This window comes from Giraffa tippelskirchi, chromosome 12, assembly GCF_054371585.1.
Source record: "Giraffa tippelskirchi isolate mGirTip1 chromosome 12, T2T-mGirTip1v1.2.pri, whole genome shotgun sequence".
NCBI classification, from domain to species: domain Eukaryota; kingdom Metazoa; phylum Chordata; class Mammalia; order Artiodactyla; family Giraffidae; genus Giraffa; species Giraffa tippelskirchi.
The window spans coordinates 94209328-94227729 of NC_137286.1; the positions used below are offsets into that span (position 1 = coordinate 94209328).

General features: G+C 41.8%; 1 protein-coding gene across 5 annotated transcripts in view; it reads left to right on the plus strand.

The window, feature by feature from the left end:
- Positions 1-18402, plus strand: part of LHFPL6 (LHFPL tetraspan subfamily member 6) — a 276744-nt gene that overhangs the window by 245108 nt on the left and 13234 nt on the right. For 3 of the 5 annotated variants that reach the window (XM_081547753.1, XM_081547751.1, XM_081547752.1), the window contains one exon: positions 9151-9249. The exons of the other annotated variants lie outside the window; for them this stretch is intronic. In XM_081547753.1, coding sequence (XP_081403879.1) covers positions 9151-9249 — 99 coding nt within the window. The remainder of the gene's footprint in view (positions 1-9150; positions 9250-18402) is intronic. 5 annotated transcript variants of the gene reach the window in all.

Below are 18402 nucleotides of genomic sequence, written 5' to 3' on the forward strand. Positions count from 1 at the left end.
CCTTTTCCAAAGAAAAGTCTAGATAACAGGCTACAAAACTGTGCAGCTTTCATGAGAAAAGTAGAGAAAACAATTTCCCTCGGTGCTTGCCACAGAAAGGAAGAAAAAGGACCTGGAGGACGGACAAAAGTATCTAAAAAACATAAAAGATGAATTGATGGGAAAGACTTGCGTGACCACTGCAGGGGCAATAGGTGGAAAAAGTCAGGCTGTTTAAAAAAAAAAAAAAACCATGGAAAAGAATGGAGCAAATAGTCAAGGAAAAAAAAGTGAGATCACATAAAAACTTTCAAGAGTGTCCTGAAAAAAAATAAGACTTTATGCGTTGAACATGAGGATTCTATTCGTACCACCTGTGGAGAGTAATTGGCATTGGCTGACTGGAGGGGTTTGTTTTGCCTTCTTGGCAGGAGCCGAATTGTTATGTTAATATTCCGTTGGCTAAGTGTGAAGTATTGACTTTGAATAGAAAAGGGTTTGCAGAAGGAAAAATTCCCAGCCTGGGTTTTTCACTTTGACCAAAGAACTCTTCAGGAACTTCAGACTCCCCACTCAGATTCTGAAAAATAATTAGTATCATGACAGGCATCTCCAGCATGGTGCGAAAATGAATACCGTTTCCACTAGGACCTTCTCCCCACGGTGGTTTACAGGCAGAGTGTCTCCTAAGATTTAGACCCAGGAACCCATCTGGGACCAAGGGCAGATCCCTTGGATCATACAGCATCACAGCACAGCTCCCAGCGTACACCTTTCTGCATTTACTTGGACTCTCCCTTCTCCATTAATACTGGCTTCTCCTTAGAGGTCTCTGTGCTGACTTGGCTCTTCATATTTTTTAATTATCTTGAACAGGGTGAGGCCAGAACCATAGAGTTGTTGTTCAGTCACTAAGTCATGTCCAACTCTTTGCGACCCCATGGACTGCAGCACACCAGGCTTCCTTGTCCTTCACTGTCTCCCAGAGTTTGCTCAAATTCATGTCCATTGAGTCAGTGATGCTATCTAACCATCTCATCCTCTGTTGCCACCTTCTCCTCCTGCCTTCTGTCTTTCCCAGTGTCAGGGTCTTTTCCAATGACTTGGCTCTTCCCATCAGGTTGCCAAAGTATTGGAGCTTCGGCTTCAGCATCAGTCCTTCCAATAAGTAATCAGGGTTAATTTCCTTTAGGATTGACTGATGTGATATCCTTGTTGTCCAAGGGACTCTCAGAGTCTTCTCCAACACCACAGTTTGAAAGCATTAATTCTTCGGAGCTCAGCCTTCTTTACGGGTACTCAAGTTAAAATGGCCTACTAGTTAATGCATGATTCAAATGTGTCTGTGTGTGTTTTTAATTTAAGAACTATTGAGTCATTTGTTTGGATTTTTTTTTCCTTTTTAGGAAGCAGTGTCTCTCTGAATTCCCAGGACCACCTACAGAATGACTTTTGTCAAGGTCTATGATGTCCTGATGTCTAATTCCAGCTAGGTGCTGGTGAAATCTAAAGTTTGAACTAATTTACCCTAATTTGTGATTGACTCATGACCCCTTAAAAGTTGCAAAGTCTTTAAGACTGCAAAAGTAGATTTCTTCTTAATTGCAAATGAGCCTATAGTGGGAAATGACCTCACACCTCCTCCCCCCACCCACCTCTGTTACCACCTTCCTCAGGTTGATGTCTCAGTTCACAGTATCTTTCCTCATTTCCATTCCTCCTTCCACAGAGTTTCAAAAACTATGACTTTTTTTCTGTCATGGCAGTGAAACAAGAATTTGGTTGAAATACCACATAATTAAGCCCCATGAGGTAACCACAAGGTTTATAAATCTAATAAAGAAAATCCACGTAAATAATATAAAAGTTTGTGAGCCAGAGATTTTAATTGAACCATTTACTCCCCAGGAGCAAATTAGTCAGCCGGAGCTATAAAAACTCATTAGATCACTAAAATTTCATTTGGGCAACCACTTTACATTCCAGAATATTTTCTGGGCCTCATTTCAGCATACAGTATCTTATCGAAGTAGTATCTAATTCAGGGATTTTCAAACTATGTTTCCATCAAACATTGATATCCACAACATGGTCTAAGATTTAACACTGCAACAACTGAAAAATGGCAGATTTCTTCCATAAAAAGGATGTTCTTACTTTTGTGTAATTGTCTCTAACTTTACCATGTCAGTACTTCAGTATAGATGATAAAATTCTAGTTGACTCCAATGTAAGGGCCCTTAGTTAACATTTGAAGTGTCCTCTTCGGAAATCCACACTCAAGAAGTTCATTAGCAGAAGTTTCCTGAGAGAGACCACACCACAGAGGTAATGAATACAAAGCCTTTTAATATCACTGTACTTACCCCAAGGAAATGACAATCCACTCCAGTACTCTTGCCTGGGAAATTCCATAAACAGAGGAACCTGGCAGGTCGCAAGGAGTCAGACATGACTGAGTGTGCGTGCACCCTGCTTACCTCAAGGTTTAACAGTTAGCATAGGCTGTATTAGAGACCATTCTTAATTGAGAAAAGGGATCATGTTTAAGTAATGGACAGATAGAAAGTTCATATCAGCCCCTCTGCCCTCCCACACGTAGGGTATGTATTAATACCAGCCAGGGAATGGCCAGTGAAAGAAACCACTCTAGGTAGTTCAAGCAGGAGGGGATGTAACCCAGGGATTTGGAGTTTCACAGACCTGTTAAATCTGGGGAAGTGAAGGTCAGAGAAGCTCCTTTGCAGAATTCAGGAGTTGAGGAAGTGCACGGATCAAACGTCAGGGCAGCTTATGATCTGCCATTAGTGAGTGAGGTTGAGAGGGATGCCAGGAAGCCAGTCCCCAAATCTCACGTGTAGACTGCAGACAGGGACATCCCTGGCTGCAGCTGCCAGTGGGAAATATGGTTTATCTCTCCCTTTTACCTTTTCATTGACTATAAGCCAGAGCTTCTGCTAGCAGGACAGTTTTTTGGTTTGGTTGGTTGGTTGGTTGGTTGCACTGGGTCTGCTTTGCTGTGTTGACTTTCTCTTCTTGCAGCGAGCAGGGGCTATTCTTTGTTGCGGTGCACGGCCTTCTCATTGCGGCGGCTTCTCTTGTTGCAGAGCATAGGCCCTAGAGCTCAGGCTTAGTAGTTGTGGCATCCGGGCTTAGTTGCTCTGTGCTTTGTGGAATCTTCCCGGACCAAAAATCAATCCTGTGTCTTCTGCATTGACAAGTGGATTCTTTACCACTAGATCACCAGGGAAGTCTGCAGGTGAGTTTTTGACATGTAGTTTCCCGGCTTCTAGCCCCACCTAGAAAAGGAGAATCTTAAAGAGTAAAGATGATTTTGCTTATTAACAAGCATTATCAGGCACAGGGTGTAAGAATCTGGCCAGCCCAGTGATGGAGAGGAAGGAATTTTCCTTTACCCTTCTAGATTATTCTGGCTGGTCTAAGAATTAAACTGGCTTGATATGAGACAGATTAAGAAGAGAAAAACAAATGTTTAACAACATGTGTACATGAAAGAGACTCAGGAAAAATTGAGTAATTCCCTGAAATGGCAAAAGCATCACTCACTTTAAATGTCATTCTCAGCTAAGACAAAGAGAAAGCTGGGGGTTAGTCATTTGGGACTTCAGAGGGGAGGAAAGCAATTGACATGGAGATGGAAAAGCAAATGTTTGGTAAATGTTTACTGGGCCAGGCAGGAACAGTGGGACACAGAGTGGACTCTGATCTATAGGCCCTGTCTAGAGTTTCCCCACCACACCTGCCCGTATTACTTGAAGAACACACAGAATAATACACAGAAGAACTGTACAAAAAAGATCTTCATGACCCAGATAACCACGATGGTGTGATCACTCACCTAGAGCCAAACATCCTGGAGTGTGAAGTCAAGTGGGCCTTAGGAAGCATTACTACGAACAAAGCTAGTGGAGGTGATGGAATTCCAGTTGAGCTATTTCAAATCCTAAAAGATGATGCTGTGAAAATGCTGCCGCAATATGCCAGCAAATTTGAAAAACTCAGCAGTGGCCACAGGACTGGAAAAGGTCAGTTTTCATTCCAATCCCAAAGAAAGGTAATGCCAAAGAATGCTCAGACTACCACACAATTGTACTCACCTCACAGGCTAGCAAAGTAATGCTCAAAATTCTTCTGCTTTATTGACTGTGCCAAAGCCTTTGACTATATGGATCACAGCAAGCTGCGGAAAATTCTCAAAGAGATGGGAGTACCAGACTACCTTACCTGCCTCCTGAGAAATCTGTATGCAGGTCAAGAAGCAACAGTTAGAAACAGATACGGAAAAACGGACTGGTTCAAATTGGGAAAGAAGTACGTCAAGGCTGTATATTGTCACCTTGCTTATTTAACTTATATGCAGAGTACATCATGAGAAACGCTAGACTGGATGAAGCACAAGCTGGAATCAAGATTGCAGGAGAAATATCAATAACCTCAGATATGCAGATGACACCACCCTTATGGCAGAAAGTGAAGAGGAACTAAAGAACCTCTTGATGAAAGTGAAAGAGGAAAGAAAAAGCTGGCTTAAAACTCAACATTCAAAAAACGAAGATCATGGCATCCAGTCCCATTACTTCATGGCAAATATATGCGGAAACAAAGGAAACCGTGACAGACTTTATTTTCCTGGGCTCCATAGTCACTGCAGATGGTGAATGAAGCCATGAAATTAAGACACTTGCTCCTTGGAAGAAAAGCTATGACCAACCTAGACAGCATATTAAGAAGCAGAGACATTACTTTGCCGACAAAGGTCCGTCTAGTCAAAGCTATGGTTTTTCCAGTAGTCATGTATGGATGTGAGAGTTGGACTGTAAAGAAAGCTGAGTGCCGAAGAATTGATGCTTTTGAACTGTGGTGTTGGAGAAGACTCTTGGGAATCCCTTGGACTGCAAGGAGGTCAAACCAGTCAATCGTAAAGAAAATGAGTCCTGAATATTCATTGGAAGGACTGATGCTGAAAAAGCTCCAATACTTTGGCCACCTGTTGTGGAGAACTGACTCACTGGAAAAAAAACCCTGATGCTGGGAAAGAATGGAGGCAGGAGAAGGGGACAACAGAGGATGAGATGGTTGGATGGCATCACCGACTCGATGGACATGAGTTTGAGCAAACTCCAGAAGATGGTGAGAAGCACAGGGAAGCCTGATGTGCCGTAGTCCATGGGGTCGCAAAGAGTCGGACACAACTGAGCAACTGAACTGTAGTTATTTGGGACTTCAGAGGGAAGGAAGGCAATTGACATGGGGATGGAAAAGCAAATGTTTGGTAAATAAATGTTTCCTGGGCCAGACAGAAACAGTGGGACATAGAGTGGACTCTGATCTTTAGAGTCTAGAGTTTCCCCACCACACCTGCCCATAGTACTTGCAGATATCTCTGGTGATGTCTCCGCTCCTAAAAAGGCCCTCTATCTATACTTGTTTAGGCACTTAAAGAGAAGGTCAAACTTTCTTCCTGAATCTTTGGAGCCTTGATTGTTTTCAGCTCAAAATAAATTTGTGATTATGAAAATGGTCTGTATTTTACACTGTCCAATATGGTAGCCACTAGCATGAAGTGGCTAGTAGGCACTTGGAATGTGGCAAGGGCAATTGAAGAATTGAATTTTATTTTTATTTAATTTAATTTTTTTTATTTTAAATTTTATTTATTTATTTTTGGCTGTGCTGGATAGTTCTTGCTGCATGGGCTTTTCTCTAGTTAACAAGAGTTGGGGCTACTCTCTGGTTGTGGTGAATGGGCTTCTCATTGCAATGGCTCCTCTTGTTTCAGAGCACGGGCTCTAGGACATGCAGGCTTCAGTAGTTTCGGCACGTGGACTCAGTAGTTGCGGGCTTAGTTGCATGCCACCCGCTGGCATGTGGAATCTTCCTGGACCAGGGATGGAACCTGTGTCTCCTGTACTGGCAGGCAGATTCTTAACCACTGGCCCATCAGGGAAGTCCAATTTTTATTTAATTTTAATTAACTTAAATTTAAACTTAACTAACTACAAGTGGCTCATGGCTACAGGATGGGGCAGTACAGGTCTAGCACTCGTGACCCCGGTGCCCTCTCCCGTTCCATTTAGTGGCAGATACTGTCTGATTTGACGAGAGATGTCCCTGATCCTGCCATCTGAATATTTGTTGTATTTACTATGTGTTGAAGGTACTTGTTAGAGTGACTCTCTGATGGAATTGGAGGCAGGGTTTCACTGCATTTAGAGAATTGGTGATCTGATTGTTCTTTGTCCCAGCCTGCTAATAAACAATTGTTGTAGAGTTGGCTAAATTTGACCTGAGACTTGTTTTTACCTTAATGGACAATGGTATCGAGGTGTCTGGAGGCCAGATATCTCCCTACAGAACCTAGTCATTGCAACGACTACTTAGCCTAGTGAGTTTGCAGCTTGCACTTTTTTTCCAGAAATGTTTCCCAAATCTTCAGACTCTGCAGTATCTTTACTGTCAGCAAACATTAGCAGATAACAAAACAAAGGCTCCATAAATATTAAGAGTAAAATCCAGATAAGCTAGTTGCCCTCCACAGAATACTTTTTTAATGTGAGCATATGCTCATGGTATTTTATTTTAAAAAAATTCTTACACCTAGCACAGATTTCTTATGTATAAAATTGTTTCTAATTTATATGGTTGAATCTACATTTTATAGTTTTACAAAGACAGCCTAATATTCTACAAAAGAACCCTGACTGCCACGTGTTGTACTATTTAGGGAATGATAGTCCTTTTGCTCCATATATAGGCACTGAAAAGTTTCCCTCGATTTAGTCTCCCAAATTATGGGATCGTTATATTGTATGAAAGCAGCTTGTTTCATGAACACATGACACATAGTTTTCTGCCATACTGAAAGAACATTAGCAAATGAGACTGTTTATTTGTTTGCCTATCAGATAAAGGGAACACTCGTCATTTAAATGTTATTGTTCTTTGCTTTTCTTACTCTTGAACATTTTCTATCCAACTGCATTTCTGCATGTGTCATCATTTAAAAATTACTCACCAGATCTCAGAAAGTGACAGTACTTATTAAGAACTGACTCTCATGGAAATGATGCCACATTATTTATTCAACACTCGGAGAATTCAGTATACACAAACTTGGGCATCCTCATTAATTCTCTCTTTACCTGATGGCAGATAACGCTAGCTTGGAGTTGTCTTCAGAATACTGTAAAATTTATCCTAAGGCAAAAAGCCTAAGGAAACCGGTCACTGAGGCATTTGCTTAGTCAGCAAACCTTGTATTATTGCTTGCTGAATTATTCTTCAGCCTCAGCACCATTCATATCTATACTGTTGCATACAGGTCCTGGAGTGTGTGATTTGCAGCTGCAGTGATTCTTTGCAGGCATTCCCTAGGACCACGGCCCTTCTACAATAGATGCTCGTCTGACTGTGGCCCAAAGGCCGGGTCAGAGGGAGGGGCAGCAGGGCGGGAAATGTGTATCTGTTTCTGGGGGCTATCTCTGCAGAGAGCTTGGCATGGAGTTTGTGGGAGGGGGGTAGAAAGCAGCTCCTCCTTAGATGTTTGTGAGGAAACAGATGGTTTGACTGGTTACAACTGTGCAAGTCACCTACCAAGGGTAGAGGAGAAGCAGAATGGAGACAGGAAGAGACTCAATCCAGAAATATTGAAGGTCTCCTTGAGATGCCTTGGGGGGCCCTGGCATTCTGGCTATGCATTAGCACATTAACTGTTTTCTTACTTAGGAGCCTCCCTCATTTAGTGCCTTTTTATCCACAATCCTGCAGACAGTCAGACTACGTGTGCATTGGCGCCAGTGGCTCAGCACACTTATGGACTTACAGGTGATGTTTATTTATTTCTTTGGCTGCATCAGGTCTCAGTTGTAGCATGGGGGGATGTTCATTGTGGCACACAGACTCTCTAGTTGCAGCACACAGGCTTTGTTTCTCCATGGCATATGGGATTTTAGTTCCCCAACCAGGGATCAAACCCACATCCCCCGCATTGCAAGGCAGATTCTTAACCACTGGACCACCAAGGAAGTCCCACAAGTGATGTTTATACTCGTTGACTGACATGACAAAATGATACTTTCAGGTTAGCCCTCTGTTTCAATTGGCCAGTGCTTGCCTGGTAGCTCAGACTGTAACGCGTCTGCCTACAATGTGTTAGACCTGGGTTCAATCCCTGGGTGAGGAAGGTCTCCTGGAGAAGAAAATGGCAACCCACTCCAGTATTCTTGCCTGGAAAATCCCATGGACAAGGGAGCCTAGGAGGCTACAGTCCGTGGGGTTGCAAAGAGTTGGACACGACTGAGCGACTTCACTTTCACTTTCTTTCACTCAGTCTCATTCAGTTTCTCTTAAGACCATATTAGGCTTTGATGCAACACCAAAAACTCACTAATCAGTGACTCGGAATGAATCGCTAAAGACTGGCTCAGAGTAAGCTGCCATGATCACCTGACTTATATGAAAATAAGTCCATCACTTGCTTCAGTTTAATTAGCAAACCTTTTGGTCTTCGCAGCAAGAAGCACTGAGATCCCAATCAGCGGCCGTCTTATTGAGTATTTCCAGGACAGGTGGACACTTGATGATTCTCACCTTCTCAAGAGAACATGAGAGCCCTAGCCCAGTTCACGAATTTAATCAATGTGCCTAAGCGGTGCATGAAAATCTTTATGCTCTCTCTGCCCTGGGTAAAATTTGATGATGCTGAAACATTCTTAAATTGGGAAAAAAAAAATCTGATGAATGATGAAGCATAACCGATGAGGTCTTTTGCTGGCACTCGAATTACTTGTTTACAGGGATTGACGGTGGAATTGGGCTGGCTTTTTATAAGAGTGGTTAAAAAGGGCTTCTGGACTGTAGTTCCTAAACAGGATTTGCGAGGCTTTTAATGCTTTAAAAGGCGAAGTTGGAACCAGACTGAGCTGTCTATCATGGTTGTTCTTTTTCTTCCCTCTCCTTTTAAGCAGACTTGAAGTCGTTCTTGGAGTTAAATTGACTTTAGGTCGCTAAAGGGAGCTTGGTTGGTGCTCTCCCAAAAGCAGACCCTATGTTCCTTTGTCATATTGCTGGTATTGATCTTTTGTCCCTGGTACCTTTATCTTGGGCTCCAGAAGGGCATTGCTAAAGCCTTCTTGTCTTTTGTCTTTGCAGGCTTGTTGATCGGCGCTGGCTGCGCCCTCTACCCTCTGGGCTGGGACAGTGAGGAAGTCCGGCAGACTTGTGGCTACATTTCTGGCCAGTTCGATCTGGGTAAGTTCTCTTCATGGGTAGTACTCCTTTTAGAAGAGAACATCTCTGACCTTCCATAGAAATAAAAGGCGGAAAAGGGACGGGAAAGAAAAACACATCCCAGGATTGGAGCCAGCAGACATGTGTATAATGCAATACACATACATTCATTCCTCCTGTTGTTTAGTGAAGAGCTATTTATCATGTGGGCTTCCCTGGTGGCTTAGACGGTAAAGAATCTGGCTGCAATGCAGGAGACCCAGGTTTGATCCCTGGGTCGGGAAGACCCCCTGAAGAAGGGAATGGCAACCCACTCCAGTATTCTTGCCTAGAGAATCCCATGGACAGAGGAGCCTGGCAGGCTACGGTCCGTGGGGTCGCAGAGTCAGACATGACTGAGCGACTAACAGTTACTTATAATGTACTATAGGAAGGTCTGCACAATGGGAAGACCTGTAGATACAAAGAAAAGAAATGGTCCGTGCTCTGCTGAGTTTATATTCATTGATTAATTCGTTCAAAATCATATATTTATGAGTCATTGCATGTACTAAAAATAACTCTGCCTGTGGAATTCACTGTCTGAGAAGACAAAACAAACACAATGATCAAGAAAATGACAGTCAGGGCTGAGGAATCGAATAAAGCAATTTCACTCTAGGGTAGTATATAACTTTGTGAAAGAGATGGTAAGGGAGCTGAGTCTTGAACAAAGTGATGAATATGGATTATCTGGTGGCGGACAGAAGCATGATGCAGGCAAGGAGTCAAGTAAAGCACAGCACAGGGAGGGGGAGGAGAGAGGGGTGAGGAGAGCCCTTCCAGGGACCATAGAGAACCAAGAAGCAGGGAGAGGTCTGGTTAAGTAGGTCCCCATTCACACCTTGTGAAGGACTCACGAACTTTTCTGTGTGCTAATCAGAACATTTCAGGCACGTCTCACTTGTAGAGACATTCTGCTTCCCTAGCAACCTATAAAAATGTTGTCCATAATACAACATGATTTGCACCATTATAACTTGTGATGGTTAGCAAATACTTGATTGAGAAACCTACATTTACTTAACCACTTGCTGACTTCTTTCTAGGTGGATATTTTTGTCTGTTTCAGTGTCTGTTATTTTGAAACATCTTGGAAGGAGTAGTTTAATGAATAGAAGTCTTCTCTTGACCGAATTATTTTCTTAGGATGTTTTTCTAGAATTGGTGATAACTAGACTGAAGATTATGAGTCCATAAAACACTTATTGCCAAATGATAGCCAACTTATTTTTCCCTAATATATGGATAGACAGATTTTTTGGACGATGAGCGCATAGCGAGTCCCTAACTTAAACATACATCTGCTTTTCACATTAATTTTTTCTCTCTAAGAAGAAAAATCTCAAGGGACTTGGTCTGACAGCAGTATTACTATAATCCAAGTGATTGAAAAATTTTTTATGTTAGAACTTTTTTTTTCCCCTTAAAAAAAGAGGAACTTCTCTGGCAGTCCAGCAGTTAAGACTCCATGCTCCTATTGCAAGGGGTGGGGATTCAATCCCTGGTCAGGGAACTAATATCCCGCATGCTGCTTGGTAAAAGAATTTATAAGAAAAAAATTCTGTTGGGTACTGAGAAAAATGGGCAGATGTGACATCATGTAAAATGTCTGTAAATTTGAAAATGAAGCAGTTTTTGTTTGATTCAATGGATGAAAAACACCTGCTTCCTTCAGAATACTACTGGCTCTTTGGGTAGAGGAGATGGTGCCCGAAATACCACTCAATTTGCATGGATGAAAAATAAGAGAATTCCATCTGCCCATCCTTCCCTCACTGGAGGTGACACTGCCCTGAGTCTAGATGAGTTTGTGATTGCCATGAATGCAGAGAAGGGAAAGATGCAAGCACAAAGTTAACTGCTAGCCTTTTCTTTTTTCTTTCCCCCAAACGCAAACCGTGTCCAAGGGAGATATTTCAGTACAGTGTTTAGCATCTTTCTTTCTCTCGTATTTGAGGGATTCTTCTCTGTTTCACCTGGGCCTCAACTTGGTGAGAACCCTGTTCTTGCTGGTGTCTAGCTGGTGTGTATTGTGTTATTAATTAGCAGATTATAATGCAAAGCGGATCCTGTTTTTGCAATTTTCGCTACCATGCCCCAGGATCCTACATCTTCCCAGCATTGAGGAGTAAAAATCTGAATGTTGTACTTAAAGTGAAAAACGAAACACTTGACTCATTACTAGTGATAATAATTTCTTATGTTATAAACTCACTAAAGCCATTTTAGCGATCTCAAAATTACAGAATGTGTATGACTCAGGGAACTCAAACCAGGGCTCTGTAACAACCTAGAGGGGTGCGAAAGAGTGGGAGATGGGAAGGAGGTTTAAGAGGGAAGGGACATATGTACACAAGGGACATGTGGCTGATGCATGTTGATTATGGCAAAAATGAAACCAATATCATAAAGCAATTATCCTTCAATTAAATATAAATTTTTTAAAATTACAGCATGGTTTTAATTTTGGTCTTTTTATTTTTAAATTTCTCTCAGATTGATGATAAGAAAAAACATCAAAACTAGCATTATCTACAGACAAAATGAGTTCTGGAAGAAGTATTTTGGGTTTATCGAGTTCCATTTCTCCAGGTTACTATTATTTTTGCAGACTCTGTGATCTTTTTTTCCAAAAGGAAACCTAAAGAGATACTATGGCACAGAGGTGCCATCATGCTTATTCCACCTAACTCGCTCTGTTTTCTGCCTTTATGCAAATATTCCTGTTTCCCGGAACACTGATGAGGGCTAAACTTCAGTGAGTGAGTGAAGTCACAGATTATGGAGCAGCCGGGGAGGGACCCTAGGGCTGGGTGAGGAGCCACCCCCTGCATGGGGAGCATGAACATACTCTGTAAGGATGGCTCTGATGCCCAGTTTTAGTGGCTTACAAGCTGCTTGTCACAGCCACACCCTGTCTCTGCAGCTTTTGCGAATCAGAGCTTGTTTCTGCTCCTCTCCATAGACAGCATGTGGATGCATCTTTCCTCCCAAGGGTCGGGAAATGTTGATGTTTTTAAGGTTCACAGTCTCCTCATTGTGGAATATAGGTCAGTTTCTTGGCATGCCATTACTGAACTGTGATTACTCTCTTTCGAGCATGTCCGGAAAGAAATCATCATTACTTTTGTTCCCACTTTGGCAGATTATTTAAGGAGTGCATTCACTCAGTTATTCAGCCAAAGAATATTTATTGGGTGTTTCCAATGTGCTAGGCCCTGGGCTGGGTGCTGGGGACATGGCATCAAGAAGGAATTTAAAAAGACAGTATTTACTCCCCTCGTGGGTTTCCCCAGTGACTCAGCAGCGAAGAATCGGCCTGCAATGCAGGAAACGTGGGTTCAGTCCCTGGGTTGAGAAGATCCCCTGGAGAAGGAAACGGCAGCCCACTCCAGTATTCTTGCCTGGAAAATCCCATAGACAGAGGAGCTTGGCTGATAACAGTTCACTGGGTCACAAAGAGTCAGACACGACTGACCACAATGGCATTTGTAAGTGGAAGATGAGGCTAAGAAGAGAAAAGGCATCTCAGCGTCTGTTTTTTGTCAGATTTTGGTGCCCTGTGCCCCTTCCATCATGGAGCCTATGGTTATGGATGTGCACGTGTGCTCAGTCGCTAAGCCATGTCCAACTCTTTGTGACCCCGTGGACTGTAGCCTGCCAGGCTCCTCTCTCTATGGGATTTCCCAGGCAAGAAAATTGGAGTGGGTTGCCATTTCCTCTTCTCGGGAATCTTCTCAACCCAAGGATTGAACCTGCATCCCCTGCATTGACAGGCAGATTCTTTACCACTGAACCATGTGAGAAGCCCATGGGCAGAGGGTCAGTAATGGTTGATCTCTCTTGCACTGTTTCATTTCTCTTGAAAATTGATAAAGACAATCCTCATGGTTGCCACCTGCACAGCACAAATCTTTTATGACCTTCTGTCCACAGCCATGGGCTCAGCAATGGTTTAAGCTGCGCAGTTGATAACCATGATGAGTCTCTTTTATTAATTTTTAAAAGAAACAAAACAGTACAGGTGATAAGAATAATACATCGTGTAGCACGGCATCTTCATGTAATAAAAGCCCGTAGTTGTTAGCTATGATTATCCACATTATTTATACAGGACCATTTTTAATGAATACTTGCTGGTAATCTCTATTCTTCCTTTATATTCCGTAACAGCAGGTTGGAATTTACACACTAAGCATAAGGGCTTTATCATCAGGTTGTCCAATTGATTTAATTCATGCCTCAGAGATATTTTCATCCACCAAAGACTTTTCTAATTATATCCTTATGATCAAAAAGCGTGTTTCAATTAATTTGTCTTGATAATTTGCCAAGTAAATTTGAGTAATTATTGCTTTCATTTTGCTATTTAATTTGATTAAGAAGCCATCATGTTTCCTGTTCTTGAAATTATGCTCTCCGCTTCTCAAGAGTAGTACCATCAACTCGGAAAACTTGGAGCCTCGTGATGTCAGAAAAGATGGCAGTCAGTGTCTTCCAAATTTTCACTCCAGTGAAGAGATCTCTTCTTCTGCAATCTGAGCAATGACCATCCCACGTCTCTTTGAGCTCTTTGACTCCTAACTGGTGTTTTCTTTCCTCTCAGATCAAACTGCACTTGAAAAAAAAAAAAAAAGATGGGCATGTGTGGGGAGGTCAGCAGGCCAAAATGGGAACGAAAATAGAAAATTTCTTTTTTGAGCTGTCTCAAGCTCAGTGTTAGTGGGTACTTGTGAAGCTGAGTGACCCAGTTTTTCTGATGTGCACATAGAAGCCTCTACTTTTGCACTCAATAACAGGAGAAGCTGCTGTCGGCTTCTGTGACATTGAATAAAACCAACATCCCTTTGGCCAGAAGTGAGACAACTCCTTTGATTTATGTGGACTTTTGAGGCTGCAGACAAGGCTGAGCCTCTGCCCAGGGACTGCAGGCATCTGAGTTGTGCGTGAGCCATGCTGGCCTGCTGGGTCGTCCCAGAGAATGACAGGCAGCATCTGTCACTTGGTTCAGGAAGAGACCCCTAACACTTGATGCGTTCCTATTCATTCAGTTCAGTCCAGTTCAGTTCAGTCGCTCAGTCATGTCCAGCTCTTTGCAACCCCATGGACTGCAGCATGCCACGCTTCCCTGTCCATCACCAACTCCCGGAGCTTGCTCAAAGTCATGTCCATCGAGTCGGTGATGCCTTCCAACCATCTCATCCTCTCTCGTCCCCTTCTCCTCCTACCTTCAATCTTTCCCAGCATCAGGGTCTTTTCCAGGGAGTCAGTTCTTCGCATCAGGTGGCCAAAGTATTGGAGCTTCAGCATCCAATATTCCAATGAATATTCAGGACGGATTTCCTTTAGGATTGACTGGTTTGATCTCCTTGTGGTCCAAGGGACTCTCAAGAGTTTTCTCCAACACTACAGTTCAAAAGCATCAATTCTTCAGTGCTCAGCTTTCTTTATGGTCCGATTCTCACATCCATACTTGATTACTGGAAAAACCATAGCTTTGACTAGAAGGACCTTTGTCAGCAAAGTAATGTCTCTGCTTTTTAATACGCTGTCTAGGTTTGTCATAGCCAAGGAGCAAGCGTCTTTTAATTTCATGGCTTCAATCACCATCTGCAGTGATTTTTGGAGCCCAAGAAAATAAAGTCTGTCACTGTTTCCATTGTTTCCCCATCTACTTGCCATGAAGTAATGGGACTGGATGCATGATCTTCATTTTTTGAATGTTGAGTTTTAAGCCAGCTTTTTCACTCTCCTCTTTTGCTTCATCAAGAGGCTCTTTAGTTCTTCTTCGCTTTCTGCCATAAGAGTGGTGTTGTCTGCATATCTGAGGTTATTGATATTTTTCCCTGCCATCTTGATTCCAGCTTGTGCTTCATCCAATCCAGCATTTCTCATGATGTACTCTGCATATAAGTTAAATAAGCAGGGTGACAATATATATGGTCATTGCTTAAAGGTAATCGATGCTCCCAGTATGAGACTGCTCTTTTGGGGACTGGTTAGTGGAAAGGTGTTGCATATGCATTGAGATTTAGCCAGAGTTCAAGTCTTTAAAGCAGCAGTAATTTCCACCTCCTCCAAAACTATTATCTGGAACTGCTCCAAACTCTTGACACTCAAGTCCGAATCACTGGAAGTCACTTAGAACAGGGATCCCCAACCTCCAGGATCTCATGCCCGATGATTTTAGGTGAAAGTGATGTGATAATAATAAGATACGCAATAAATGTAGTGCTCTTGAAACATCCTGAAACCATCCCCCTCCAACCTAGTCCCTGGAAAGCTTGTATTTCATGAAACCAACCTCTGATGTAAAAAATACTAGGGACCATTGACTTAGAAGGTCCAGCATGAGCCTATATTCCTTCACTCAGCTCTAGTGCCAGAGGGTGACAGAGAGAAGTCATGCAGCTTCTGTGAATTAAGCTGAGACACAAACTGAGTAGGCCCAGAGGGACCCATGGGAACGTTCTGGAAGGGATGCTGCAAAGGATAGTTGGAAACTTCCACAGACAGAAGAAGTCCAACTCGGCTGGTGCTGAAGTGATGGAGCAAAATGTCCTGGCACCTCCAAGGGAGGAACGATCAGCTTTGCGGGTGCCTCTGCCTTCTTAGGGGCCTTTTTTCCAGAGATGAAGGATTTTTCACTTTCATCTCAGAAAGTGGGGAGAACCTATTTGTTTCAGGGGCATGGATTCAACCCGTCCATTTCTGGGCCCTAGCAACAACATTAGAGCATAAACATTTCCACTTTGGGCTTCCCTGGTGGCGCAGATGGTAAAGAATCTGCCTGCAATGCAGGAGACCCAGGTTCGATCCCTGGGAAGATCCCCTGGAGAAGGAAAGGCTACTCACTCCAGTATTCTTGCCTGGAGAATTCCATGGAGGAGTCTGGCGGGCTACAGTCCATGGTATCACAAAGAGTAGCAGACGACTGAGCAACTAACGCATACACACACACATTTCCACTTTTAAGTATAGCTTTAGTAAATGCCTGTAGCCCTGCTTTAGGAAAAAGTACCCCCATTCTGTATAATCCTAGATCCAATTCTATCTGCTTCCCTAAACCATCTTTGTAGGTTCCTCTAGGACAAGATTTTTGCAACATTGATGCCTATGTCAGTTTGACAGCTCATAGCAATATTCAGTAGATGTATTTATTCAACGAGTATGTATTAAGCACGTTCTAGGTACCCAAAGTTGTGCCATATACTTAGAATAAAATTATGAATTAGATAGACAGGATCCTTACCTGCTTGTCACATATCTACTGTCTACTAAATGGTTCAAAGAAGGGAGGGAGGCTGAAAGAGAAGGAAGGAAGAGAGAAGATAGGAAGAAACCTTATGGCTCATTTTTGACTAATAAGGCAGTTGCCATCATGTTTCTCTACACACTCAGCTGCTGATATCCTGGAGAGAATCATGACCTTACTCTCTGAAGGACTAATGGCTTAACCACCTCCTAGAAAGTAATCAAGTTCAGGGTCATAGTTTAAAGAACCAAATACGCTGGTAGATGAAAAAGGAAATTGCTCTAAATCTTTCCTTCCTGAAGTCTTTTTTGGTTTCATTGTTTTAGAGCAGGATCTTTCCTATTGTTGTATCAATGCCTTTTAAAAATTCAGTGATTTGCTGCGATTTGTAGCAGTGGAATTCAGTGCTAATGGAAAAAAGGAAATGTGCTTAGAAAACCTGTGGGAAATGAGAAATATTCTTCCCAATAGTTTGGTGGCCACAAGATATTAAGAACTAATATGGCCACCAAACTATTGGAAAGAATATGTTAGTCTCTCTTTTAAAGATCTTTCTTCATTTTTTTTCAACGGTTACCTTTTATAACAACAAAGAGTAGATATACCTGAACTGTGTGCCTTTAAGACAAACAGGCTATATGAACATCATCTGGAATAAATATGTAGATTTATTAAAATTTTCCCATAGTTAAGGATTTCGTGATAGTCTATTAATTAAGAAGATTCTACCCCCCCAGACCCCCACCATCCCAAGCAGATAATTCCTTCTGATAATGTAGTATACATTTGAAGACAGTTCTTTCAAATTTATATTATGGCTCTTAATCTCAGGAGAAATATTTCTTCCCCAGAACTGAGAATTCACAAACTTATGTGTTAGTGACCTTCCTGTGCATTTTTACCTTTGTTCTGTAATTAAAAATAAAATAGAAATAGAGGATAAACCGCTTAACATGTCTCCTGTTAAGAAAGGGCCATTGGTGAGCATTTTTAATAAACCCCTCAAAAATATTTTTAGGATAAAACCCAAAATATAACAAAGTAAACAAAGGGCTTTTCTTTTCTGACTCTTCGTCTGATTTTTATCCTGGTAGGATGTTGACAAGAACTAATTAACATAGAGAATTTGTAGGGTAAAACTCATTTATCGGATCTTTTCGGAAAATTCCATATGAACGAATTACTCCAGATAAATGAATTTTCCCCTTAAAGGGAAAAAGTTGGACTAGGTTTGAATCACAGTTTCACTTCTCGATAGTTGTTTGATTCTGGGAGAGTTCTAAGCTCTCAGAACTTCAGTTCTTTCGTCTCTAAAAGAAGATAATACTACTTCACCTGCCTGTTAAAATAATTAAAGGGGATAGTGAAAGATGCTTCATACATCAAGATGCACAAATAAATATCAGTTCTTCCTTTTTGCTTTAAACACAAACATATTTCCTGTTTTAATCATGTTGAAAAAGTTTGAAGATGTATCATATGCTTTTCCATCAGTTTAATATATAAAAGATATAAAAAATATAAACAAGATTTAAAAAAAAATCATTAACCACTATGCTGTCATATGGAATCATCCCCAAGACATCCTCAATAGGACATGTGTAGAGTGATTTGCCTTTTCACTAAATAACCAAGACTGAAAAAAACTTTGAGCTCTCTATGCTCTTTTGTAGTTGTTTTGCAACAGTTTTATGTCACCCTGTCAGTGATAATTCATTACAGTTGTTAATTACCCCTTTCTCTCCTTATTCCTTCACTTCTAATTTGTGTCCTTTTCTGTTGAGTCATCATAAATCATCTTAGAACCATGCTTTTTTTAAAAAAAACACAGTTCAGTGCTGTTTCTGTGCACTGTGTGTCTTTGAATCACTGATTTT